The following is a 26,763-nucleotide window of genomic DNA, read 5'->3' on the forward strand; positions in this document are numbered from 1 at the left end:
ATGAGTGCAGGTATCAAACCTGGTTCTGCCATACTCCCATCATTTAAACTTTCCAACTTTCAGTGTCCAAACACCTACGTCCATGGGGTAGAACCAGGTAATTTCTGAGATACCTCTGTGATCGAATAGACTGCAGTTCTGGGACTGTCATTCAGGGATCTTAGATGGCAGTGACTAGACTCTTCTTCGCCTCCATATCCTTCTGTTTTATAACGTGGCAGGAGATATTCCCAGTTCTGTCTCTGTGCTGTCAAAGGGACATGAGCACCATGGTAATGGCTGGAAAGTATGGTCACCACAACAAGCTGTCAACGCTGAAGGCCACATTAAAGCGATGGTGAAAGTAGCCTAAGAAAACAGTCACTATTAATCCTCTTGGTCCTTCCATGTTTGTAGATCACTGGGGTAAGAAAGAGAAGTAAATTAATTTCTGCCTAGTTAATGTCTACAAAGGGGGTATGTTAAACCACTGACTATCATTTTCCAGTAGAAGTGATCTCAGTGGTGAACAGAAGGGGGGATGGCGGACTATGCGAAATTCACGACCTCCTTCCCTGGTTCCTGTTTGTGCTCTTTCTAAACAAAAATTATGTGCTTCGTGCTCCACCACCAACTGCGGTATGGAGCACACGAGAGCTTCTGTGGCCCTTCTCAACCCTTTTACATCAGTCACAGAACTCCCACTGTTCTGTGCTAATGCAAAATGCAATAACGTTTAGCATCAGGACATCTCTGAGTCAAGAGGTTAACGGAAAACACATCTCCCATTGTGTTCCTGCGGCTCTGATACTGTTAATGGCGAAAACACCATGGAGACAAATAGATCTCTCTTCATTCAGGAAGCTTTGAGTGAAGAGAAAATATATATGACACCTTTACAACATGAGAGCCCTCTCTATATGGTGCATTAAGGAAGGGGGGGGGGAAGTCCACACAACATCATGTTTGATGTGGCTTGAGACTCCTCTAGATGGAAAATTCTGTCTCCTCCATTTTCTTTCTGTTGCTTTAGTAAATAGTTACTGTTCTGGGAGGGGGAAGTGAGATTTAACCTTTCAAGAAACAAATTCAGGGTAAGAGGCTTTATGGGGTACTTTCTAACATGTGACCAAAGAGACATGGCTGCCTCTTTCTTTCCTATCCTACTTTTGTGCATCTTGCCTTTATCTGTCGTATGCTTAGGATAGACTGTGGACCAATATGTGTATGGAAGGGATCAAAAGCAGTAACCAGCACATTGTAATTATGCTGAGATTTCACTTGAAAATTACCTGAAAGTAGATTGTTTTGGATGGCCATATAAAGATCATATGTAAACATATTTTTATGGTCTTGTTTTCCATTCACTTGAGAATGTCTCTCATGAAATCTTAGTCAAGGTCACTTCTTGTTCCTGTAGAACATTTTATCCCCAGTTTTATTGAGATATAATTAACATACACCACTGTGTACGTTGAAGGTGTTCAGCATAATGGTTTGGCTTACACATACATTTTTTAATTTTTTTTTTTTTTTGAGAAAGAGAGAAAGCATGAGTGGGTGGAGGGGCAGAGAGAGAGAGAGAATCCCAAGCAGGCTCCACGCTGTCAGCACAGAGCCCAACGTGGAGCTCAGTCTTGTGAACTGTGAGATCATGACCTGATCCGAAATCAAGAGTCAGACGCTTAACCAACTGAGCCACCCAGGAGCCATATAACATATGTTATAAAAGTGATTACATTGGTAAGTTTAATTGGCATTTATTGTCTCATACAGGTATAATAAAAAGAAAAGCAAAAAACAAAAAAAAAAAAAGAAAGAAAATTTCCTTGCAATGAGAATCCTATAGAACTTCAGAAAGAAATTTGTTCTGTAATTTATGAATTGTCATCGGATGCTAAAATTAGGATGTTCCATTTCTTGAGTATTTAAAGACTTCATTCCCTGGTAAAAATATTCTGGTTCAGGAATCCATTTAAGGGGTTATCCGCACAGTTTAGGTGCCCCAAATAATTATCAAATTTTCTGTGTTATGTGTAGTCTGAAACGTTTGGAGGGTATACGTTATTGATTACCACCCGATCCTGTCAGATGACTACACTGGCTTTGGTAGGGGGGTAGAAAGAGCGGCATGAGCTTTCAGCTTTTACACTGAACTGGAAATTTTTAGACCTGTTTCCCAACCAGGCTGATACATTGCAATACTAGTACTCTAATTGTTGATTCAGTCACATCAAGGGCAGCCAAACTTCATGTATAAAAGTTCACCAAGTCCAGGAAGGAGGGGAAGGCATTCCAGAATGACTCATTGTTTAATGAATAAGGCCCCAAGTGTTCTGTGGTTGCCATTTTTAAACTTGAATAAAATGTATAGAATTCAAATCATAGCTTGAATTCTGAATTGGGGCAGATTGGGGCTACAGTGTTATAGTGATATGCTGCTTCTAGTCAACTGCTAATAAGCAACTTCAAAACATAAATGGGCACTCGTGATCTGTGCTCTGAATCCTCTGAAGGTTTAAAAGTCTTTTAATCTATTTGTAGCTTTTTATTATTGAGTAATGAAGTGCTGCTAAAATACTGGAACCAATATGCAAAACACATATTAAATCAAGCATCATTCAAGGAGAACAGATCCCCAAAGACTGAACAGAAAGGTACAAAATGAATTTATGGGAAGTAAACTTTTGTGGGTGGGGGGAGAGAAAACTTTATTACCTTTCATGACCAAGAAGCAGAGTTTTCTGGTTCATCAACGGGGTTTTTAACCAAATTGTCATATATAAGGGACACGAATGACCAGTTTAAGAAAGTAAAGGTTATGTTCTGCTTAAAGCTAAAACGGTTTTAAATCCAATGTCATATTTCTTTTAAGATTTATGAGTTATTTCGTGTCTCAGCTCACATTCTACCTATGATTTATCTTTAATCTCAATTACTCTCATAGCTCATGCTTTGAAATTACCTTGTGCTTCAAGACCAGCACTGCAAAGCTAAATTTATGTTGTATCGTTAGGTGACAGAAGTGCCAATTATAGACCGGTTTGGCAGAATACTGGTTAAACTAGAGTTTACCATTTACATTCTGTGGCTTACGTTGGAAACTCAAGTTAATATCGACTGTGATCTCATCTAATGGAAAAGTGCCAAAAAAATCTGTTGCAAATTAAACCCTACTCTTTTTTTTTTTTACCATTGTATTTAATTTATTTTTTAAATTTATATCCAAGTTAGTTAGCATATAGCGCAACAATGATTTCAGGAGTAGATTCCTTAATGCCCCTGACCCATTTAGCCCATCCCCCCTCCCACAACCCCTCGAGCAACCCTCCGTTTGTTCTGCATATTTAAGAGTCTCTTATGTTTTGTCCCCCTCCCTGTTTTTATATTATTTTTGCTTCCCTTCTCTTATGTTCATCTGTTTTTTATCTTAAAGTCCTCATATGAGTGAATTCATATGATATTTGTCTTTCTCTGACTAATTTCGCTTAGCAAAATGCCCTCTAGTTCCATCCCCGTAGTTGCAAATGGCAAGATTTCATTCTTTGGGATTCCTGGGTAATACTCCATTATATATATACCACGTCTTCTTTATCCATTCATCCACCAATGAACATTTGGGCTGTTTCCATACTTTGGCTATTGTTGACAGTGCTGCTATAAACATTGGGGTGCATGTGTCCCTTCAAAACAGCACACCTGTATCCCTTGGATAAATACCTAGTAGTGCAATTGCGGGGTCGTGGGGTAGTTCTATTTTAAACTTTTTGAGGAACCTCCATACTGTTTTCCAGAGTGGCTGCACCAGTTTACGTTCCCACCAGCAGCGCAAAAGGGATCCTCTTTCTCCGCATCTTCGCCAACATCTGTGGTTGCCTGAGTTGTTCATGTTAGCCATTCTGACAGGTGTGAGGTGGTATCTCATTGTGGTTTTGATTTGTATTTCCCGGATGATGAGTGATGTTGAGCATTTTTTTCATGTGTCAGTCGGCCATCTGGATGTCTTCTTTGGAGGAGTGTCTATTCATGTCTTTTGCCCATTTCTTCACTGGATTATTTGTTTTTTGGGTGTTGAGTTTGGTAAGTTCTTTGTAGATTTTGGATGCCAAACCTTTATCTGACATGTCATTTGCAAATATCTTCTCCCATTCTGTCAATTGCCTTTTAGTTTTGCTGATTGTTTCCTTCGCTGGGCAGAAGGTTTTTGTTTTGATGAGGCTCCAATAGTTCATTTTTGCTTTGGCTTCCCTTGCTTCCGGAGACGTGTTGAGTAAGAAGTTTCTGCGGCCAAGGTCAAAGAGGTTTTGCCTGCTTTCTCCTCGAGGATTTTGATGGCTTCCTGTCTTACATTTAGGTCTTTCATCTATTTTGAGTTTCTTTTTGTGTGTTGTGTAAGAAAGTGGTTCAGGTTCATTTTTTTGCATGTCACTGTCCAGTTTTCCCAGCACCCCTTGCTGAAGAGACTGTCTTTATTCCATTGGGTATCCTTTACTGCTTTGTCAAAGATTAGTTGGCCATACGTTTCTGGGTCCACTTCTGGGTTCTGTATTCTGTTCCATTGATCTAAGTGTCTGTTCTTGTGCCAGTACCATACTGTCTTGATGATTATAGCTTTGTAATACAGCTTGAAGTCTGGGATTGTGATGCCTCCAGCTTTGGTTTACTTTTTCAAGATTGCTTTGACTATTCAAAGTCTTTTCTGGTTCCATACAAATTTTAAGATTGTTTGTTCTAGCTCTGTGAAGAATGCTGGTGTTATTTTAATAGGTGTTGCATTGAATATATAGATTGCTTTGGGTGGTATTGACATTTTAACAGTATTTGTTCTTCCAATCCAGAGCATGGAATATTTTTTCCATTTTTTTGTGTCTCCTTCAGTTTCTTTCATAAGTTTTCTATAGTTTTCAGTGTATAGATTTTTCGCCTCTTTGGTTAGATGCATTCCTAGATATTTTATGGGTTTTGGTGCACTTGTAAATGGGATAGATTCCTTGATTTCTCTTTCTGTTGCTTCATTGTTGGTGTATAGGAATGCAACTGATTTCTGTGCATTGATTTTACATCCTGCAATTTTGCTGAATTCATAAATCAATTCTAGCACTTTTTTGGTGGAATCTTTTGGGTTTTCCATATAAAGTATCATGTCATCTGTGAAGAGTGAAAGTTTGACCTCCTCCTGGAAATTAGACCCTACTCTTAACCAATCTCCCAAAATATTTAGTTCTGAATACAGCATGTACATTATCCTGTGAAATTGTGTGGTTCTAAATTTACCCACCTCTGATGGCTGTTTTCTGCCTTGTCAGATCTTCTCTCAACCTTTTTTTCATCCTGTTCTCTACACTCAGAGATCGATCTTCAGGGGCTGCCTCAACAGTCCCTTTGGCCCTCTGGCTTCTGGATGTGTTTGGCCAATAGGGAGGCACCAAACAGGAGACAGAAGGGAAAGTGGAGAGAGAGGTACTTAATCCCCCTGCCTTCCTGCAGGCCTTGGGGTTGACCTGGCTTCATTCCTTACCAAGAATGGGGGCCGCTCTGACTGACATCTCTAGTTCTCAGTCTTTCGCTCACTTGCTCTCCCTCTTCTGATAACCACTCCCCCTCCACGTCCCCTCGGGCTGAAGCTTGGTACTGACTTTCTCCTGCTGTTAGTACTTGGACACTTACACATCTTCAGTGTCTTTCTTAACTCTGCCCAATCTTTGCAAATAATCCTTTCACTAAACCTCCCCCAGTTTCCCCATCTGAGTGTGCTACTTTCTTGTGTGGACTCTGATTTTCTAGCTAAAGTTAACATAAGCTAGGTAACAGAAATTAGTCACTCCTGTGTGGGAGATGAGGGATGGGAGAGTAGATACTTATCTTTTCCATAATACTGTAAGCTCTGGAAGGGCAGGGACCATATCTAAGACCTCCTTTATAATTCTTTACAACACCTGCAAAGGGCTTAGCTCACAGTGCATGCTCAGAGCATGTGGAGAATCTTACTGAGTTCCACGGAAATCCTCAAATTTGTTATAGGCTTAAATGGAACGTAAGTCCTTGGCTTAGGATGTAGACTTCAAGAAGTCAAGGACCACACTATTTTTTTAAACGGCATTTATAATATAATATATTATGACACAAATATCAAACCCACTCTGGAAATTCTAACTCCATAAAAATAGAAGATGTACATCATGGGTTGTTGTATTGGTTTGTGTTTAGTAGATGAGAAATAACTCTAGTTAAAGCATTTGGATCTAATTTTCCCTTTACAGCACCAACTCACCCTTTACTCTTTGTTAGTTTTCCTATTTGTGCTATTTTTTATGTGTTTATTTATATGGCTTCCACCATGGTGTCGATACTACAGAGTAGCATTAGCAATATTCTGAATATGGTCTGGGTGGAGGGAACATTTGGATGTGTCTGAAATAGGATTTGAGAACTTCAGGATAAAGGGAATATTTACCAGAATAGGTATCTTCACTATTTCTTTGGGGTTCATTTTACCGATTTGCTCTTTGACTTTTACCATAATTCCAAATCTCTCCATACTTTAAATTTCAAAATGACTCCCAGTTTCATGAAATGTAGCCACTGGGAATGGAAAACACTTTGATCTTTAATGTAGTAAGTTTTTACTGGTATGGGAGTCTATTGTTTTTATTTTCTACTTTGAGCAAATCCATGCTTTAATATCTATCTACTTGCTCTGAAACTTGTGAAAATAGATTAGGAAAAAGTTAAGAAGAACTTGCCTTCGGACTTTCTTTACTGAAAGGAAACTCCCCAGCCAGTTCAAAGAGCAGATCCCTTACTGTTCATATTTTGCAAACAAGAGCATTTCTTCAACAAATGGAGGCAGTTGGAACATTGTCAGCTCAGATAAGTTAAGCTTTGTGCCTCCCTGGTAAGTGAAACTGTTTAATGATAATTTTACTAGTCCACTTGGGAAGTGACCGAAGCACTATTAGATAAGTTAAGATTTTTAAAAAGCCTGGAAAATACTTTTGCCAACTGTTTCTTCTTGGCCTCTTGGCAAAGATCAACAGTTACGTTCCCTATCTAGGGACTATCTCTTATGGGCCAGACCGGATGATCTAATAGGTCTTTATAATCTCTAAATACTGTGACTTTTATCCCCAAGTGAACTACACAGTTTATTTACATAGAAACACATTCACAGGCTTAAGGAAATGCAGTATGACTAATGCTAAGGAAAGTGAGCCAGAATGACTCAAGTGGCTTTTTTTTTCTAAATAGGATAAGTAAATTAAAATCGTAGACATCCTCTCTAGTTCCCTTCCAGCATCTCAATATGTAGATTTTAGATGTCAGAATTCCCCAGTAGTGAATTATTTTTCTGCCACCAGCAAATTATAAACATGTTGTCCTGTTAAATCAGTAAACCTTTGCCGTACTTCTCAAGAAAGCTCTTCAATGGAGATTTGGTTTAATTGTTGTTTTAATTTTACATTCTATCTCAGGCACATGGGAAATTAAAAATGTTGGGAAGGATAGAAAAATAAAAATTGCTAGAGAAATACAAGCATGATAAATAAAGCATAATCATTGTGCATTTCAACTTTATTAAGAATGTGTTTTTGTGCCTTGAGCTACATTTATCAAGACAAATGAAGCATTGGGAGGAATCTCAATTTTTTAATAAAAAAGTCATTTCCTCGGGATTGTGTTGGCAAAGACCATGCTTTTAAGGAGTCTCCCCCCCCCCCCCAACCCCACCTCTGGGGTTGGGTTGTACAAACTTTTTATGCCTTCTCCATCAGGTGATACTTTGAATTGTCTATCTGGGACTAAAAATCAAACAGTTTTATTGTTGTTGTTGATTTTTTTTTAAATCAAATCTCCATAGATGACACTGGACACCCTCAATAAATATAGGGACAGTCAAGAGGTCTTACTTCCAGAGGACTTCGAGCTTCTCAGCTGATTACTTGCCCAACTTACTCTGGCATACACAGGTGAAAAGAATGTGGACATGAGATACCGAATAAGAAGGCAGATGACGAGACCCTGGTATTACCCATGAATTGTGTTCCTAAGCCAACTGGGTAAGCTTCAGGCCATTCTTTACTTTCCGGGGAAGTGTCTGGATGTTGATCCTTTCTGATAAAAACAGGTAGTAGTGAGGAATTCTGTCCGGGGGCTGGATGATCAGTCCCTTCCATTGTGCTTTCTGCTTCCCCAGTCCTGATTTATCATTTGGAAGTCAGTTCTAGTTCAGCACTGAGGAGAAAGGCCATATAAACACAATGCATTACTCTCCGACAGCCTGTAACTGACTACACAATTGATTAGGTTGCTTATCCTTAAACGAAAGCATTTCTTAAGAGGTGATCATTTTTCTACGGGTTCTCTTATATAGTATATGCTACAAGTTCCAGTAAGTCACTCCCAGCCCCCCACTGCGTCAAGCGAAGATATCTCTTAGGTCACTCCCACAATAAATTCAACATGAAATGTGGTGTATATTCCTCATCCCTCAGTCTTATGGTTTAAGGGAGAGTATCACTCTCCTGAACATAGCTCATTTTACTAACTTATCTCTGTTTGGTGTCTCATCACATTCTACCATGATTTATCTTTCCTCTCCATTACTTTCATAGCGCATGCTTTGAAATTACCCTAAAACTTAGATCCCCGCTGAGGGCCGTGTTCATGGTCGAAGATGTGTTTGTTTGGACTGTTGGTGTCCTCCGAAGTCTAGCTCAAAGGTCACCTTCTCTCTTTCTGTTTCCCACTCACCTCCCTCAGGCAACCCTTCCTTTTATGCTCAACTAACACTTTGTTCAAACAGTTAGCATACCATTATATGAGTGTTACACACGTCTGTTTTACTGAGAGCTTTAGTGAATCCTTTGATGGGACAGACACCATTTCAATCACCCTTTTATTCCCAAGCAGACACATAATAGTTGCTTAATAAGTGTTGGCTCACTTGAACCAGATTTTCTTTTAGTAAACAATGTTGATAGGCCCGTGATTTAGGGAGTGGTAAACTCAGCTGACATTGGCACCCCACGTTTCCGTTCTGTTTTGCATTCTGGAGCATCTAGGGATTTTTTTTTCCTTTCATTCTGCTATTGTTTCAGTGCACAAGATTGACCCTGAAATACGTTTAATAGCCAAGTGAAAGTAGGATGCGGTTGAGGCTTGGCTTTTGAAAAGTTTCCTCAGAATATTGGGAGTTCTCAGAAATGTAAGTGTTCAGTAAACTGTGGCTGCATAGAATCAAGCCCAATGCGAAACATTAATGCTTATCAGAACGCGATTGACCAAATTTTATTACTTAATTTTTATTTCTGAGGAATCACATGCGATTTCCCTGCAATGGGATGAAACTTCCAGGGGAGGATATCTTCCTTGATGAAATCTACCCTTTTCTGCATTGTTTATTGAGTGCAAATAAAACCATCATGGTCATGAAGATGATGAATGGCTTTGCTTTGATGTTACTAACCTTCCACAGTTGTTGTAGCTTCCTACTGAGCCACATTTCTACTATAGTTTTTGAAGTTTTTTAAACTGAGGAATAGATTTTATGATGGTGGTGGTAGTGATAGTGGTGACGGTTATTTGTTTTGTTAGCATTCATTGTCCAAATGGAATAGACAGTAAATACTGAGTTACCTTTTTCACTTACAAAATTAAAAAGTCTTTCCAATCAAGTGACATACTATTACGATGCCAACTGCGTCTAGCAATGTCTATTCAATTTAAGAATTCAGTGAATACATTTTAATACATCTCTCTGTCTGAAAGGATTTCAGTACAGCCCTGCCCAGAGAGTTGTGACGATAGTTAACCACTCATTGGTTTTCCCAACCAATTTCATTTCACTTTATCAAATAATTGTTAATCTACTGATCTTCTGTTCTCTTTTCTTTTATGTCTGTTTCAAGTTTTAATTTATCAATAGTTAATCCGTAATTAGCACCAATAATAATGGGCCATTCACAATGTGTTGTATGTGCTCAATCTTCTCTGTTATACATAAATTATATATATGTATATATATGTGTGTGTGTGTGTGTGTATATATATATATCTCACATTCACTCATTCAGTTATTAAATAGTGCTTTATACTGAGCATTTATGCTAGGTGCTGTGGTAAATGCAAGGTAGATATGATATTTCCTGCCCTCAAAGATCTTGAAATGTAGTGAAGGGAATAATGTAATTACAAAATAATTACTTCACAAATATAAATGCATTACATACAATTCCAAAATGCTGCAGTGAGTCAGAGGAAGAGGATATTTCCAACTGTAGAATCAGTAGGAGGCTGCATGAAAGATACGTATTTTGTGCTGGGCTTGAAGAAGGCGTCAGATTTTGAGGAACAGAAATTAGGGACAAAATATTCCTGATGGAAAAAAATGTGAAGAAGGGGCTTAATTCGCAAGAAGTGGGACCTATTTGGGAATGGAAAGAGTCCATTTGGGCTTAGACGTAGTAGAAAGAAGAAAAGACTTTACAAGCAATCTGAAATCAGTTCATGGGAGGAGTTGAGTGCCATGTAAAGGTGTTTGGAATTTTGCCAGGTAGCTATAGGGAGCAGGTAGGTTGATTAACTGTCCACTTTAAGATGATTAATTAGCGTATAAAGTGGACAGGACAGGAAGTGGGGAGACTAGTTAAGAGGTTATTACCATAGACTCAGGTGATCCCTGTATCAGTCTGAACTAGAGTGTTGGCAACGTGTACAGAGAGGAGGGAATATTTGGCATATCCTGTCCATGCAATGGGGATTCAACAGTAGATGAGTAAGAATAAGGATGACAAATACTTGCCGAAGGTTGATTAAGTAAATTAATTTATTTTGGATTTAAACAGTATGGTGTTGTGCATTTTTACAGCAGTATTTGGCAGGCCGGGATAGACGCAGAGGAAACAAATGGCGATACTCAAGATCAGAGTTTGGAAAATGAAAAGGTATAAAAGATCAGAAGATTAAGATCCTGGGGTTCTAGTGAAAGCATCACTGAAATGTCTTCACAAATGTTACTGACTAAATAGAGATAGTTTAAGTACAGCTAGAAGACAGTGATTAACTGAGGGGATCAGAAGGAATTTTGAGGTTTCTTCTATCACAAATAGAAATTAAATACATCCAACACAAGTGAGGAGTGGATGTGCAGCAAGTAAGAGATTTCCTGAGGGTGGGGCCATTCCAGATGATGATGAAGTTCAGGTTATCGCCATGTGTACTGTTGACTGTAGTCATGGAAATGAAAGGGGATAAATATCGTTAGACTTACTGAGGCCAGGGTACTAGAAAGGCCCTCAGACAGCAAGGAGGAAAAGGTAGTAAGCTGAAATAGAACTGAATTATAGAATTAAAACACCCCCAGACAGAATGGAAGTTCAGAGAGAAATCTCACGAACTGTCTCCATCTCTAAGAAAATTGTGATGCTCAAACTGGGCAAGTCTTAGTGAAGAAGCCCCATTCTTTCTGCTGGGCTCTGATGATTGGAGAATCCTTAGTTGCTTTCTAATTTTTCAAGAATTCAATTTGTCATTTCAAATGCAACTGTTATACTCATTCTCTTATTCACTTAAGGCAGAGGTACGTAAGTTCACAATCACTCGATATGTTTTCGGGTACAGTCGATGCTCATTTATGAATTCCATATTTTCAAGTTTGCCAACTCACTAAAATGTAGTTATTTGTAAACCCAAATTAATACTAGCAATGCTTCTGTGGTCATTTGCAGGCACACACAGAGCATTGAAAATTTATGTCGCCCCATTCACATGTTCCAAGCTGAGGTCAAACAAGGTGACCTCCTTCTGCCTTCGTGTTTCGGCTCTCATAGTGTGTCCTTTTTGAGATCTATTTAGTGCCACGTTTTCCCCATTTGTGCACTTTTTGTTGATGATTTCAATGTTTAAAATGGCCCCCCGGCCGCTGTGTAGGTCCTAAGCACAGAAAAGCTGTCACGTGCCTTTTGGAGAAAATACACGTGTTAGATAAGCTTCATTCAGTCATGAGTTATAGCTGTTGGCTGGGAGTTCAATGTTAATGAATCAACAATATATATTAAATAAGGTGTCTTTAAACAGAAACACACATAAATCAAGGTTATGTATTGATCGGCTGATGAAACCATGACCAGAAGCTTGCAGGAAACGCTCCTCGTACTTCCACTGGGAGCAGTTCTTCAGTATTCGCTAATTCAGTGTTTGTGGCACCTCTACAGACATAACTACCGCAAATAGCGAGAATCAACTGTACCTTGTTTGTGTTAAAGGTAGCGGTTTTAATTGTTTGGATCCCCACTCAAATTCTTTACCACGAATGACCATTTCCTCTTCAAAGTGTATAAGCTTTTCATAGACGCTATTCTCTGGTTAATGGGTTGAAGAAAACCAAAATGTGATTTGCTTAAATGTTTTATTTTGAAGGAATTTTAGACTTACTAGACAACTTACAAAATAGTACAGCGTTTAACCTAAATTTCCCTAACGTTAACATTTTTTATAACCATCGTATAATTGTCAAAACTTGGAAATCAACATTGTTTTAATAGTACTAACTAATCCATAGACTTTATTCGAATTTCTCAACTTTGCCCTTTAATGCCCTTTTCCTGGTCCAGGGACTACACTGCATTTAGTGTCACATGTCCTCAGTGTCTTTCATGTTGTGAGGGGGGTTCAGTCTTTTCTTTGTCTTCTATGACCCGGATATTTTTAATGGTTACTACTGGTCAGGTATTTTGTAGACTGTCCCTCAGTTTGGATGTTTTCTGATGAGTAGATTGTGGTTACTTCTTTTTGGCAAGAAGTCCGCAGGAGAGATGATGACATCATATCAGAGCCAATGATGCCTTCCTAGTCTTTCTAGTGATGTTAATTTTGATCACTTGGTTAAGGGAGTGTCTGCCATGTTTCTCCACTATAAAGTTACTATTTTTCTCTTTGTTACTGTGTTTCTCTTTGTAATAAGACTTTTTTTCTTAATGTTAAAATTTTCTAGAGTACGTTTCACTCAACCAGCAAGCACATTATCACTCATCAGTTCAGTGCCGAGCACAGTGATGAGTGGGTGGCTTAATTTTTAAACGGTATCCTTTTGTTCACTGGGACTGACGTCTAGTTGGGGAGATAGGTATGGCGCTCATTAAACACACACAATACAAGGAAAGAAATGGAGAACTATATTCTGGCAAATAGTATGGCACAGAATAGAAAGCTGTAGGAGTAGGGGAGGTATCTTGTGGAAAGTGGGAACTCATGCCGGACTTTGAAGGGAGGATTTTCCTCGGTAGAAACTTACAATTGTTAATTCAGTGAAATATATTGAGTACCTTAGTTCCCTGGGAACTGTGCTAGAATCTGAACTATATAGAACTTCGAGGAGTTCCCAGTCTAGTGAGAAGGACAAGGCAGAGAGAGGTCTGAGCGGAAAGCGTATATGATCAGTGTTGTATAGAGGTGGTGAGCACAGTTCAATTTGTTACCGGGGCTAGGGGGGAGCAATACTGCACCTCAGGGGTAAAAATCGACAAACTTCAGGTTGTCTAGATTCTCCACACTCTAAGAATGTAAAAAAAAAAAAAAAAAAAAAAAGTTCCTGCCTTGATGTCACTGTCTACTACTTGAACACCTTTAGTCATAGAAGTTAACTTCCGAATACATCTTATTCCACCAGTGGGTCCAATTCGTCCCTCTGTTGCTGCAGGGAATAATTCAATTCCCTTTTTTAAAAATGTTTATTCCTTTTTGAGAGAGAGAGAGAGAGAGAGAGAGAGAGAGAGAGAGAGAGACCGAGCACCAGCAGGGGAGGGGCGGAAAGAGAGGGAGACACAGAATCTGAAGCAGGCTCCAGGCTCTGAGCTGTCAGCACAGAGCCCGACGCGGGGCTCAAACTCACAGACTTGAGAGATCATGACCTGAGCCGAAGTCGGACGCTTAACCGACTGAGCCACCCAGGTGCCCCCTATCCCCTGTTTTTTTAAGGATAGTCCTAAAAGAAAAGACATTACATCTTTTCTTAATGTCCTCTTTTCAAGAGAAACATGGATAAATCTACATACTCTATGCGATTTCTAGATCCTTCACAACTCAGTGTGTTGGCTGGGTTCGTATTTAAACCAAACCTTAAAAATAATCCATTCTCTTGTACCCTGTTCCTCACGTTCTCACCCTTATGCTGGTCTCCTCCCCTGGAAATATTTTAAAAGAATTGTTATGTGAGGTCTCCCCCACCCAGTTCAGTTGGAGTTTTGAATCTAGCATTCAGAACTTATTTATTTCTGTCACATTCGGTGCTCTTCATTTTGACCTCTTGCCGAAGTTCTCTTTGAACTTTGATCTTGTTGGCTGGCATAGCTTTTATTTCCCCTCACCTTTCATATCGGAAGATTTGATAAGAATATAATCTTTTTTTTCCTTCAAGGATTTAATAAAATAAACAAGACAGGGTCAAGAACAGAGCTCATGGGCAAACCATGTATGTCTGGTCATTTCACCATATAAAAAGCTCCCACCTTCACTGTCAGGAAGCTTCCAGGTCTCCCTCTGCAGGGAACACGTGATAAAGGTCATGCTTGTTGGCAGCGTGGAGCCTGACCCAACTAGAGCCCAAGGTAATGTGTTGGCCAGCAGTTTCAAATCAGGTTGCACTTAAGGAAGATGGGTTACATTATGTCATGTCCTAAAAGCCAGGAAGAGTCATTATTGCTAATGACAGTGATTCTCTCGTGCTATCCTGCTTGTGAGGTTTTCTTAGATGCATGGTCTTACAGATACGAGATGGCATAAGTTGCCAATGAAGACTTTGGGTTAGAGAATGACACAATGAAAGCAGAACTTAAATGGAGCTCCAGGTGGACTGGAGAGGGAAGAAACTGGAGAGAGGGAGGCCAGTAGGGAAACGGCTGGAGTTACCCAGGAGGTGAGGAGGCGAAGAACTTGGTCAAAGACAATAGTGCGAAGTGGAGAGGAAGGAACAAATAAAAGACCCGGGTTCACAGAAGAGCGACAGACTTTGTAACTTTTGTAAAAAGCGATTTGGGGAGGGGGGGTGGGAGGTGGGGCGGGGGCCAATCGAAGATAACTTTCACATTTTAAATCTGGAGAATGATGGCTGGAACCAATAAGGAGAATCCTGTTTAGGGGAAAGTTGGGTTTCCTGTTTTTGTGTGACTCAGTGGTGATGAGAGGCAAGAGTATCTCAGACGGGAGCCTAAGACTATAGAGTCATCATCCACTAGCATGGAGAGAAGGGTTTCTGTGGAATGCTTCCTTTGTGGTATGGCAGAATCATAGGACCACAGTAGCTGTCAACTCCCCTTGGTTTTCTGGCTCATCGGTGGATGGTTGCGAAAGCACCAAATACCGTTTCTGATTAAAACAAGGATCCCTTAATTTTGCAGATCCTCTTAATATGTTGCAAATGGTAAATGCGGTTATGAACATCTTGGAAATGGAAGTGTGCGATGATAGATTATGTCCACGTCATAGAATGAGTCCTGGGAATAAAATCTTGGAAATCCTATTCTTTAACCATCAGCAAATATTCTAACAAAGCAATCCACATACTTCCAAATCGAACATTCTGCTTTCTTCTTTCAATGAATGTTCAATTTGTCATCTCTCTACACCCACTGAAGTACGAGTGCCAAGAGAGAATGAAATCATATTAACTTGAAGCCCCATTAATCAGCCTTTAGAGAAGACCCTGTTATTAAGTTCTTGCTCATCATCGTCACCAGACATTCATTAAGCACCTGACTGTGCTTATGCACGGGGCCAAAGTCACATAGGCTTGCCCTCCCTGGAGACCCTACACGCAAGAGCAAGGGAGAAAAAAAGGTAAGCTGGCCCCATAAAAGGGCTAAATGAGCCCTTCGTCAATTATATCAGCAATTCCTCAGCTACCTGATTTTATCAAGGAACAAGGTCTGCCGCGGAAGTAAATTTTTATAAGACTAAAAGCTTACCTACCTGGGCATCACAACACTCTTGCCTGCTTAGCCTTTTAAAGCAGTTTTCTGCCCCTAACCCACTTGGTGGCTAAGGGTCACCCCTTAGCAGAATGGGCCATTGTTGAATTCCACACTCTCATCAGGTCTTTCTTCGCTTTTTGCTTTTTAGTCGTCTTAGTATTGACGGTTGGCAGTTGCCCCTCCTGCTCTCTTGTGCTTGCCTTTCAACTGCTTCCCCATGCCACCTGCAGCTCGTTTCTCTGAAACATAGTTGGGCCTGGCGAAACAGTTAACCAAAATGGCGGTACACTATATGTGAAATGAGTCACCACGCGGTTACAAGGGGGGCTCTAAAATCAAGGCGTAGTGTATTGTGGAGACATTCAGCTTGCCACGCTGAGTGTCCAAAAGTGGGTGATTGGCTCACTGCTGTCTCCCAGGGTGGGCGCCAGGAGGTCGAGGTTGACAACATACTGACCGACTCAGAACTGGTGGGCGGGGTGCGTTGCTCTAGGTACAGTATAGATTATTAGGTCACGAGTTAGTATGTGTTTTAGGGATGGAAAGCAAAGTCTCATGTCTGCAAAGTGAAGAAAGGATAAACTTTTCTGTAATCAAGCAGCGGCAAGAAAAATTTAGCTTACCGTGGGATTATAAAAATAAAAATAAATATTACGCTGCCGTATTGGGTGTCTTCTTCCACGTATACGCGTATACACACACCATTTTGTCAATTTCACTGGTGGCCATTTTATTAAACCAGTTAAGTGGTGTTCGTTCACTAATGGGAATGCCGTTGTTTTCAATGCTTCTGAAGAGTATTGTCCCCGGTAACCATGGAACAGCGCTCTGAGCGCCAAGCACTGAAGAGTACGCTAGACACACAGCCCTGGGGCAGAGACAGAAAAGGGAAACAATCACTTTGAAGATCACAACTATATTTTATTATTGAAAGGTTACGAAACAGCACGATTAGCTCAGAGCTTCAGGTTTTGTGTTAAGCTCTTGAGGATTATTTGTGCGTCTTCCTAAGTACCTAGGTGGGGGGCACCTGGGGGGCTCAGCTGGTTCAGCGTCTGACTCCAGCTCAAGTCATGATCTCACAGTCTGTGAGTTTGAGCCCTGCATCAGGCTTCGTGCCCGCAGCCTGGAGCCTGCTTCGGATTCTGTCTCGTTGCTTTCTGCCCCTCCCCCACGCGTGCTCTCTCTCTCTCTCTCTCTCTCTCTCTCTCTCTTTCTCAAAAATAAGTAAACATTAAGAAAAAAATTTAAGTACCAAGGTGGGCTTTGCATATGTCAGGTGATATGTAGCATTCTTTTCTTTCTTTACTATTTTTAGCTTTTTCTAAAAATGAACATGTGGCCATACTCTTCTCTCTTGTACTATTTTAGAGGAAAAGTATTTTAAGTTTCAAATTTATGATAATTTCTAGATTGGCTATTTAAAAAAAATTTTTTTAATGGTTATTTATTTTTTAGAGAGAGAGAGAGACAGAATGCGAGTGGGTTAGGGGCAGAGAGAGAGGGAGACACAGGATCAGAAGCAGGCTCCAGGCTCGGAGCTGTCAGCACAGAGCCCGACGCGGGGCTTGAACCCTCGATCCGTGAGATCATGACCTGAGCCGAAGTCGGACGTTCAACCGAATGAGCCACCGAGGCGCCCCAAGATTGGCTATTTTTTTAAGTTTATTTATTTTTGAGAGAGAAAGAGAACTCACAAGGCAGGGAGGAGCAAAAAGAGGAGGAGAGAGAGAATCTCAAGCAGGTTCTGCACCGTCAGTGCAGAGCCTGAAGCGGGGCTCAAACCCACACACTGTGAGATCATGACGTGAGCCAAAACCGAGAGTCAGACAGACCCTTAACTGACTGAGCCACCTGGGCACCCCTAGATTGGCCATTTTAAACTGATGCAGAAATAGTTTGATTACAACCGTCATTTAGATTGCCTTTAGTAATATCAATATTAAGATAATCTGGGGGTGCCTGGGTGGCTCAGTCAGTTAAGCATCCAACTCTTGATTTTGGGTCAGGTCATGATATGACAGTTCCTGAGATTGAGCCCCACGTCTCTCTAACCCTCCCCCGTTCATGCTCTGTCTCTCTCTGTCTCAAAAATAAATAAACGTTAAAAAAATTTTTTTGAAATAAAAAGAGAATCTGTTATGCTTGCAACTTAGTGTTCATATCTCCATTAGTGACCTTTCCACTTGTCTTTAGTAGATCTGTGCAGAGAACCTGAAAACATAGCATTCCCATTTTATACATGGTTGAACTGGAACCCAGAGAGGACTAAAGACCCAGGCTCACCCTGGGATATGGATAACATGAGACCAGTGCTGTCTGGAAGGAACCGGAGAAGAAGTTCAAAGAAGCAGGAAGGGTTTTCTGACAGCAGACTAAGGTTCAAGTACAGAGGAGTAATTCACAAAAGACGAACAAGTGGGAGCCAATAGAGTCTCAGGTTCTAAAGGTCAGGTGATAAACGAGGAGAAGTTAAGCAAAAATGAACATCAGTCTGAGGAATGGAAGGTGTCCTCTCTGTCCAGTTTTATGTTGTTTGCTGGCACAGGTGGTTCTAGGGCCTCAGAATTTAGTCATGGCCAGATAGAAGTCCGAGGATAAATCCTGCCCCTCAATGAGACAACAGAGAAACTCACATTGCCTCCTAGTTGGTTCTATGTAAGTGGCACCCTGAAACTGAACTTCTCTTTCTGAGTCCATTGCACAATTCCGTCCATAAACTTACGAGATGGGTGGCAATATTTGAAAAGCCTTTCTCTCATCTTAGCAAAATGGTTTCAGGCGAGAGGGGGGAATTCAGTTTTAAAGAGGATCCCACTAACACCGTGAGAAGACAAGACTTTCTAGAGATCCTTTTAGAACAGCTCCCCTATTCTTGATATAACATCGATGCAGATGGTCCAGTATCCAGATCTAACGTTGCATTAGAACAGGAGGCCATCAGACTTTATCTAGAAAGGGCCGGAGAGTAAATACTTTGGGTTTTGTCGGCCATAGGGTCTGTGTTGCAACTACTCAATCCCACCATGGCGGAATCCCGCCATTTTTCATTGTAGTGAAAAACAGCCATATCAAGAGTAACCAACGGGAGCAAGAAGATTCTAGTGCAACACGAAGCAGGATGGATTTGGCTCAAAGCCTCTAGTTTGCTCACCCCTAAACTAAAAGAACAAAATTTGTGGGGCACCTGGGTGGCTCAGTCGGCTTAGCGTCCAACTTTGGCTCAAGTCGTGATCTTGAGGTTCATGAGTTCGAGCCCCGTGTGGGGCTCTGTGCTGACAGCTCGGAGCCTGGAGCCTGCTTCGCATTCTGCGTCTCCCTGTCTCTCTGCCCCTCGCCCGCTCGCACTCTGGCTTGCTCTCAAAAATAAATAAACACATAAAGAAAATCTTTTTAAAGAATGAAATTTGCTTACCAACAAAAATGTATTAAAAAGCAACCCACACCTCCCTGTATGTCACGAAGAGTGTACAACAGAACGTGGAGAAATAAAGCTCATCGGAGGTTTTCAATCTCAGAATTTCTCAACGAGTATGACTGCTCTCATCTATAATTTGCCATTTCTATCAAACGGTCCTATGAATCAACCAGCCTTTGACAGTGTGATTATATTATCCATTTTATTTTGGGGACAAGGGATGCCTGTATGCTCCTTACTAAAAGAGTCTGGTTACTTCTTAAAGACAATCTCCTAACAGTTTACCTCTTCTAAGCAACTGGGTTAAGGAGCCTCCTTCTGCCTTAATTTTCTTTAATCATATGCCCTCACTGTATCTATTATTCTAGTTTCTCCTTGAAACCTTCACACTGGGACCACATTTACCCATGACTTGTTTATCTTTTGTGTGTTTGGTTTTTGTTTAGACAATAGTTTGCTCTCCATGGACTGCAGTACTCAAAGCAGTGGCATAGAAAATCTAGAAACAATGCATAATCCCCAGTCACCTCTATTGTGGAATGCTTTATGTGATTTTTTTTTTTTTTTAAGGAACACATTTACTTTGGTAATTGTATCCTGCCCAATCTAATATTAAAATCAACTCTAGGGGCGCCTGGGTGGCTCCGTCGGTTAAGCATCCGACTTAAGCTCAGGTCATGATCTCATGGTTCGTGAGTTCAAGCCCTGCATGGGGTGATCTTGAACCCTGCTCCATCCAGGTGAGCCCTGCTTCTCTCTCCCTCTCTCTTTCCCCCTTTCTCTCTGCCCCTCGTGGGATTCTCTCTCTCTTCTCTCTCTCTGCCCCTCGCTCGCTTGCACCCTCTCTCTCCCATAAATCAATAGATAGATAGAGAGGTAGAGAGAGAAAATCAAGTCTAATTTCTGGAGCACTTCATTGACCAAAGTGACGTAAAAGTACGTCTCTGACTGGGAGAATCGTTTGACATAGAAAACACGTATGCAGATAATAAGAGATTTGAGTATGTGAACAAGCAAATAACAGTCGGGATGTCAATCAACAAATATGTTTGGAAGCCCCACTGTTTCATGCATATGTAGCATGTACTGGAATATTCCTGGGGACTCTCGTAGGTATTATTTTAATCTTTACAACAACTGCATTGTGGGGATATTGTTACGTTCATTACGCAGGTTTGGCTTTGAGAGGTGAAATGACTTCCGCGGGTCTCAGCAGGATAAAGGACTGGGATTTCTACCTAGTCTTCTGGTAGTCGACCTGTAGCACTCTCAAAACAGCTGCCTGTGGGCATATACTGAATAATTCCATGCAACTCAGATGCATCGTTACCCTCCTTATTTCTGGACACCGAGAGGACCGTAGATAAAATACAAGACAGGGTTGCTGCCTGGAGGGAATGTGTAAACTATTTTCCGAGATAAGGCGTAGATGTCTTCTATGTGCCTTGTTCCTATGCTTCTCTCTGCATGCCCTGTCTTCCCCCCCTGTCCAGCTGCTATCTTTCTACTCCGTATGTGTAGCAAATTTATTGAGATATAATTTACACGCAGCAAATTGTATCCATTTAAAATATACAGTCAATGAGTTTTGACAGACTCACATCCACAACACAGTCATGACAATCAAAATCCAGAACATCTTCATCACTTCCAAAAGTTTCTGTGTGTCCCTTTGCGGTCTTTCTCTCACCCTGGCCCTAGGCAAACTCTGATCTGCTTTTTGTCTCTATAGATTAGTTGGCAATGTCTACAATTTTACAGAAATGGAATCAATATAGTATATACTCTTTTGTTTCTGGTTTCTTCCATTCAGTATAAAGGTTTTGAGACACACCCATACTGTTACATGTGTAAGTCATTTGTTCCTTCTTATCAGTGAATTAATTAATTTCCACACAGAGCCCGATGCAGGGCTCGAACTCACGAACCACAGAGCCCGATGCAGGGCTCGAACTCACGAACCACAGAGCCCGATGCAGGGCTCGAACTCACGAACCGTGAGATCGTGACCTGAGCCAAAGTCAGATGCTTAACCAACTGAGCCACCCGGGTGCCCCCTTTCTGGACTCTTGAAGGGAGAGTCTGTCCTATGCCTAGCTTCTGGAGTCTCCTAGGTGTTCCTCAGCCAATCTTCCTGCCTATGTCTTCACATGGCCTTCTCCTTCTAGGTCTCAGTGCTGTCTCCTTTTCCGTCTCTTATAAGGATTCTGTCATTGGACTTAGGGGACAGCCTGTTGCAGGATGACCTCATCTCAAGATCTTTACCGTAATTACATCTTTAAAGGCCCCTTTTCCAAACTAGGTCACATTCTGAGGTTCCAGGTTGACATCTCTTTTGGAAGTCACAATTGAACTCACTCTACGCATATTTTAGAAAATTTCCTCCTAAATACTGTGTTTTATGATGCTGTTATAAATGGTTTAAAATTCTTCGTTTCTAATGATTTGCTGCTAGTGCCTAAAAATATAATTGACTTGGATATGTTAATCTTGTATTTGCTAGATAATAATTTGCCAAATGCAATTATTCTGGCCATTGTTACAGAGATTATTTTAGGATTTTCTACTTAAACAAGCACACCAATTACAAAAAGTTACATCAGTTACAAGAAAAAAGAAAGCCATGTTGGTTTTTCTAGTTATGCCTTTTCTTTTTCTTGCTTTATTACAATTAGTAAGATAGATGTCCAGTGAAATGGTGACTAGAAGTAATTTGAGCAGGCCTTTTCCCAATATTATGGGGAGATGATTTTATAATTAAGCATTAGGGATTTTGTTTATAATAAGTTTTTGTAGGATGTGTGTTATCAGATTGAAAAAATTCCTTTTTTATTCCTAATATGAGAGGTTTTTTAATAAAAAAAAGAATAAGAATTTTTTTCAAATGATTTTTCTGCACCTATGGAAATAATGGTGCTTTTTCCCATATATCCTACTAATAGGATGAATTACTTTGATTATTAGATATAAATCCCTTATGTTTCTGGAATAAATCCTAATGGGAGACAATGCTGTTTAATATGTTGCAAGATTTGATTTGTTACAATTTTGTTAAGGATTTTTGCGTTTATGTTGATCAGGTATATTGGTCTGTGATTGCCTTATAATTTGTTTGCCCAATTTTGATTAAAAAAAAAAATCAGTGAGGGAAGTATTCCCTGTTCTTCTATTTTCTGGAAGAGTTTTGTAAGATTAGCGTTATTTCTTACTTGGATATTTGATAGGAATCACCAGTCATACCATGTGGACCCGGAATTTTCTCTGTGGGAAAGTTTAGATAATGAATTTAATTGCTCTTAGAGATACGAGGCCATTTAGATTTTCTGTTTCATCGGTGTCCATTTGAGTAAGTTGTATTTTTTAAGGCATTTGTCCATTTTATCGAAGTTCTGACCTCGTTATTTTTAATATGTCTACCGTAGATATCTTCTCCTCTTGAAACTTCCCCTGACCCTTCCAACAGAAGTGATTTCACATTCTTCATGCCATTACTTTACCTAGTAGCCCTTGTATTCCCCACTTTCCTATGCGGCTGTGTGCCCATATGTCTCTTCTTATGCTAAGTGAAGGGCCTTAAAGTTTCACGATTGCATCCTCTTTATCTCTGAGTCTCTGCCACCTTGTATGGTGCTTGGCACATGATAGATACCATCTACCGCCAATGTTTCGTCAACCTGTTCCACTTATCCTGGTCTGATTTGTAGCTACACGTGCATGTTTCTGACTTCCTCAGTAGATTAGGAGCATCTTTTGCAAAAATGGCAAGCACCAGTCCATGTTCATATTCCTTCCATGTGTTAGATTTAGAATAATTTAACCTCTAAAATAACACTAATCTTACAAAACCCTTCCAGAAAATAGAAGAACAAGGAACACTGCCCCACTCACTTAAAAAAAAAATGTTTATTTATTTTTGAAGGAGAGAGAGACAGAGCATGAACTGAGGAGGGGCAGAGAGAGAGGGAGACACAGAATCTGAAGCGGGCTCCAGGCTCTGAGCCGTCAACCCAGAGCCCGATGAAGGCCTTGAACTCATGAACCCCAAGATCATGACCTGAGCCAAAGTTGGACGCTTAACTGACTGAGCCACCCCAGGGTTTCTTCCCTCACTCATTTCTAATCAAAATTGGACTATTAAATCAATCAAACTGTATAGAAAGTCAGTGTTCTATAAATGCACAAAATAGGTTAAATGGAAATCAGGAAAGCATGCATCAAAAAAGAGAGAGAAATAAGGAAACTGACATTGTTGAGTGCTTACTATAAGCTGGACATTGTGATAAACAATTTATATTCCTTATCTCATTTAACCTCAAAATAAATAGGCATAGAAAATCCAATCATCCCCAATTTTGCACATCAGGAATCTGAGTTTCCAAAAAGTGAAGTACTTTGCCCAAGTCCACAGAGTTATTAAGTGGCAGATCTGGGCTTCAGATCCAAGCCTGAATGATTCCATTATCCATCTTATTGGTTTCAATTATGCTTTTGCCCGTTTGATTTTCTACAAGGCACTTGATGGATTTTTTTCCAGGTTACCTCTAAATTTTGCCAGAGTAGAATATTATGTGCCCCCCACTTCCAACTGAGTGTTGGAATTACTGTAAGTTTAGAAAAACACCCAAGTATTCCCTGAATACTTGTTCATATATATATATATATATATATATATATATATATATATAATTTGTTTAATGTGTATTTATTTTGAGAGAGAGAGACAGACAGCGTGCAAGCCGAGGAGGGGCAGAGAGAGAGAAGGAAACACAGAATCAGAAGCAGGCTCCAGGCTCTGAGCTGTCAGCACAGAGCCCGACGTGGGGCTCGAACTCACAAACCGTGAGATCGTGACCTGGGCCGAAGTCAGACGCTCAGGAGCCACCCCGGCGCCCCTCTTGTTCAATATATCTTGATAGTAGATATATGAAACACCAGATCCAATCGCATAACCTCTCTGCTATTGCTAACTAAGATGCTTCTACCTTAAGTCTCTTGGCTCTCAACACAATAGTACTCTACAAATCACCTAACCAGGGTTCTCATGATAATCAGGCTTTTCCCAATTAGAAATAATGACTAATGCACCATTTTCCCGATACACTTTAGCCAAAGAACTAGGAAGGGGAGGCAAGTTTTTCAACGATTCCAGCCTATCAGTTGAAGCAAGATGTTCTGAGGTCTTCCCAGTGTGGAAAACAACAACAGCATAATGGCATTTGTTTATTTACTATTTGTGTACAATACCATGGTCAGGAACTTGCCGTTTCAGCAGGGAAATTATTGCAATACATCTTTGAGGAGATGACTTACTTCACACTGATCATTCCCTGTAGTCTGCCATGGGGAGGTTGATACTTTCATGCATTATAAGCACCAGACAAGGTAGCTGGATAAATTTTCTCTCTTGAAATTCTAGTCTCGGTTGGAATGACTCCCTCAGGCATCCACAGCTCTAGGTTCTTGCTGACTAAGAAATGAAGCAAATACTCCCAGGGCTGTTCACATTTGGGAAAAAAAAATCTAAAAAAAAGTATCCCTGCTGTTTAGATGTCAGAGATCAACATGGGGAGATTTCTTACCTTTAGGTAGAAGACAGAGCTTCTTTGTAGTCTGAGCATCAAACTTGAGAGGACATCATCAAGACTTCGTATTAATTAGTAATGTTTATTCACACAAACCTAGATCAAATGATATTCTAGGTGGAGGCAGGTTAGAAGAGGTTGGAATGAATACGTGAACCCTTGGAAGCTATTATCGGCTGAGGATTTTTGATGAGTTGCCACTTGAAATCAAGGAAAATACCAAGGATAGTAGGAGTTGAGAAGAAGAGAAGGGCAGGATGTAATCTTTCTTCTTCCACTTAACATTGTGCATAAGGAGAGCCCAGTCTATATGAGCTGCCCTATAGAAACTTGCTGAATGAATGAATGAATGAATGAATGAGTGTTTGATTCTGAACTTTCTTACACTGTAACTTAAAATTATGGTGGATGCGTTGTGTTCCATTTGGGTGTTGCAGGAAGCCAGGAGGGACCTTTCTATTTGATCTTGGAAACTGAGAGTGACTTTGTACTGCCTGGTTAGAACAAGCTTCTGGCCATTATTCCATTTATCCAGAGGCAGAAGGGACCCTCTTGCCTGTCACTAGAACACAGTTGCCAGTTTCAACAAAAAGCCTATATTGTATTGCCTAAGGAAACAGTGTTTCCTCTTACAAGGTACAATCTTGGCTCCTCTGCCACGAGGGGGGGTGTTCTTGAAAATGTGCTCCAGAGACCTTCCTATTTAACCAGGATGCAAATTGCATTGCTACATAATTCCCCCTGCTGAGGCCCTATGAAAGGAGGAAGTTGGGACAGATACAGCAAGATATTAGGGCAGATTTTCCCCCATTCTTCCTGCTCTACTACACAGAAGTGAACTTGATTTCAACAAGATGACCCAATTCTTAGCATGCTTTTCTACCCACTTTTACCCATAACGCTTCCAAATCACTGTCTGATTCACATTGTGCAGAGAAACCAAATGGAAAAGAAAAGATAAACTGGCCACTAAAAAGTAAAATGGCATTTAATTAAAACTAAGCTTCCAAGTTAATGAGGGGGGGGGGAGTGGGAAATGGTATTTTGTTAAAAAACACACACCCACAAAACAAAACAAAAGCTCTGTGATTAAACCTCAGGACAGCATAGCACATCACTACCCTTTTGTGGTTTTGAGCGCCTTTTATTTGTGCACTGGAGGCAGATATTTGTCATGTTGTTAATAATTGCTCTACTAAATTGTACCCAACAGTGTACATCACTGTAACCTTGTTTATTCACAGACCTTTCATTTTCTTCCTGTACTTTCCTTAAGCTTGTTTCTGACGGGTGATGCGTTCACATGCGTTTTCAATTTTAAAGAACACAATCCGTTCATTTCACTAGGCATCTTTATTTGCTTAAAGTGGGGGAGGAATCAGATCGCAGTTATGTTGTAAATAAGTCCATCCGCTTCCTCCCCTTTGCAGGAAAAGCTGGGGGTGACAGCAAAGAGAGCCCAAAGAAATAGAAATTCTACTAGGTTTTTATGAACTCAGGCCTTAGAGCAAATAGAACTAAATCTGTGGAGTTGGTGGAGGGAGGTGACAAAAATGCAAATGGTGTTTTGTTAGAGCTTTTACTCTAAGGCATTCCAGTATTTCCCTTCTCTTCCTTCCACTACCCTGACCCCACTCCAGCCCCATGGTCAGAATCGAGGGCACGGGGCGCTTCCGAAGCCAGAAGGAGAACAAGAATGAGGCTCTGGGTTCATCTGTCCGGGTCATCGTGAGAGGTGCAAGCAGAAAGGTAGCCGAGAGGGCCTCGTTTTTTGACCTCTCTAAAGCTGCCATCAGAGAAACTCCTAAAGAAATTTCTG

General features: G+C 40.5%; 1 protein-coding gene across 1 annotated transcript; it reads left to right on the forward strand.

Annotated features, from left to right (window-relative positions):
• BLID (BH3-like motif containing, cell death inducer) lies at positions 1 to 26,763 on the forward strand. The gene is given in 4 exon segments (XM_053202549.1): positions 1 to 97; positions 25,382 to 25,423; positions 25,426 to 25,538; positions 25,540 to 26,763. Coding segments are annotated over 4 exon segments (405 nt in total). The 3' UTR covers positions 25,693 to 26,763.

The sequence above is a fragment of the Acinonyx jubatus genome, chromosome D1 (genome assembly GCF_027475565.1).
Source record: "Acinonyx jubatus isolate Ajub_Pintada_27869175 chromosome D1, VMU_Ajub_asm_v1.0, whole genome shotgun sequence".
Taxonomy (NCBI): Eukaryota; Metazoa; Chordata; class Mammalia; order Carnivora; family Felidae; genus Acinonyx; species Acinonyx jubatus.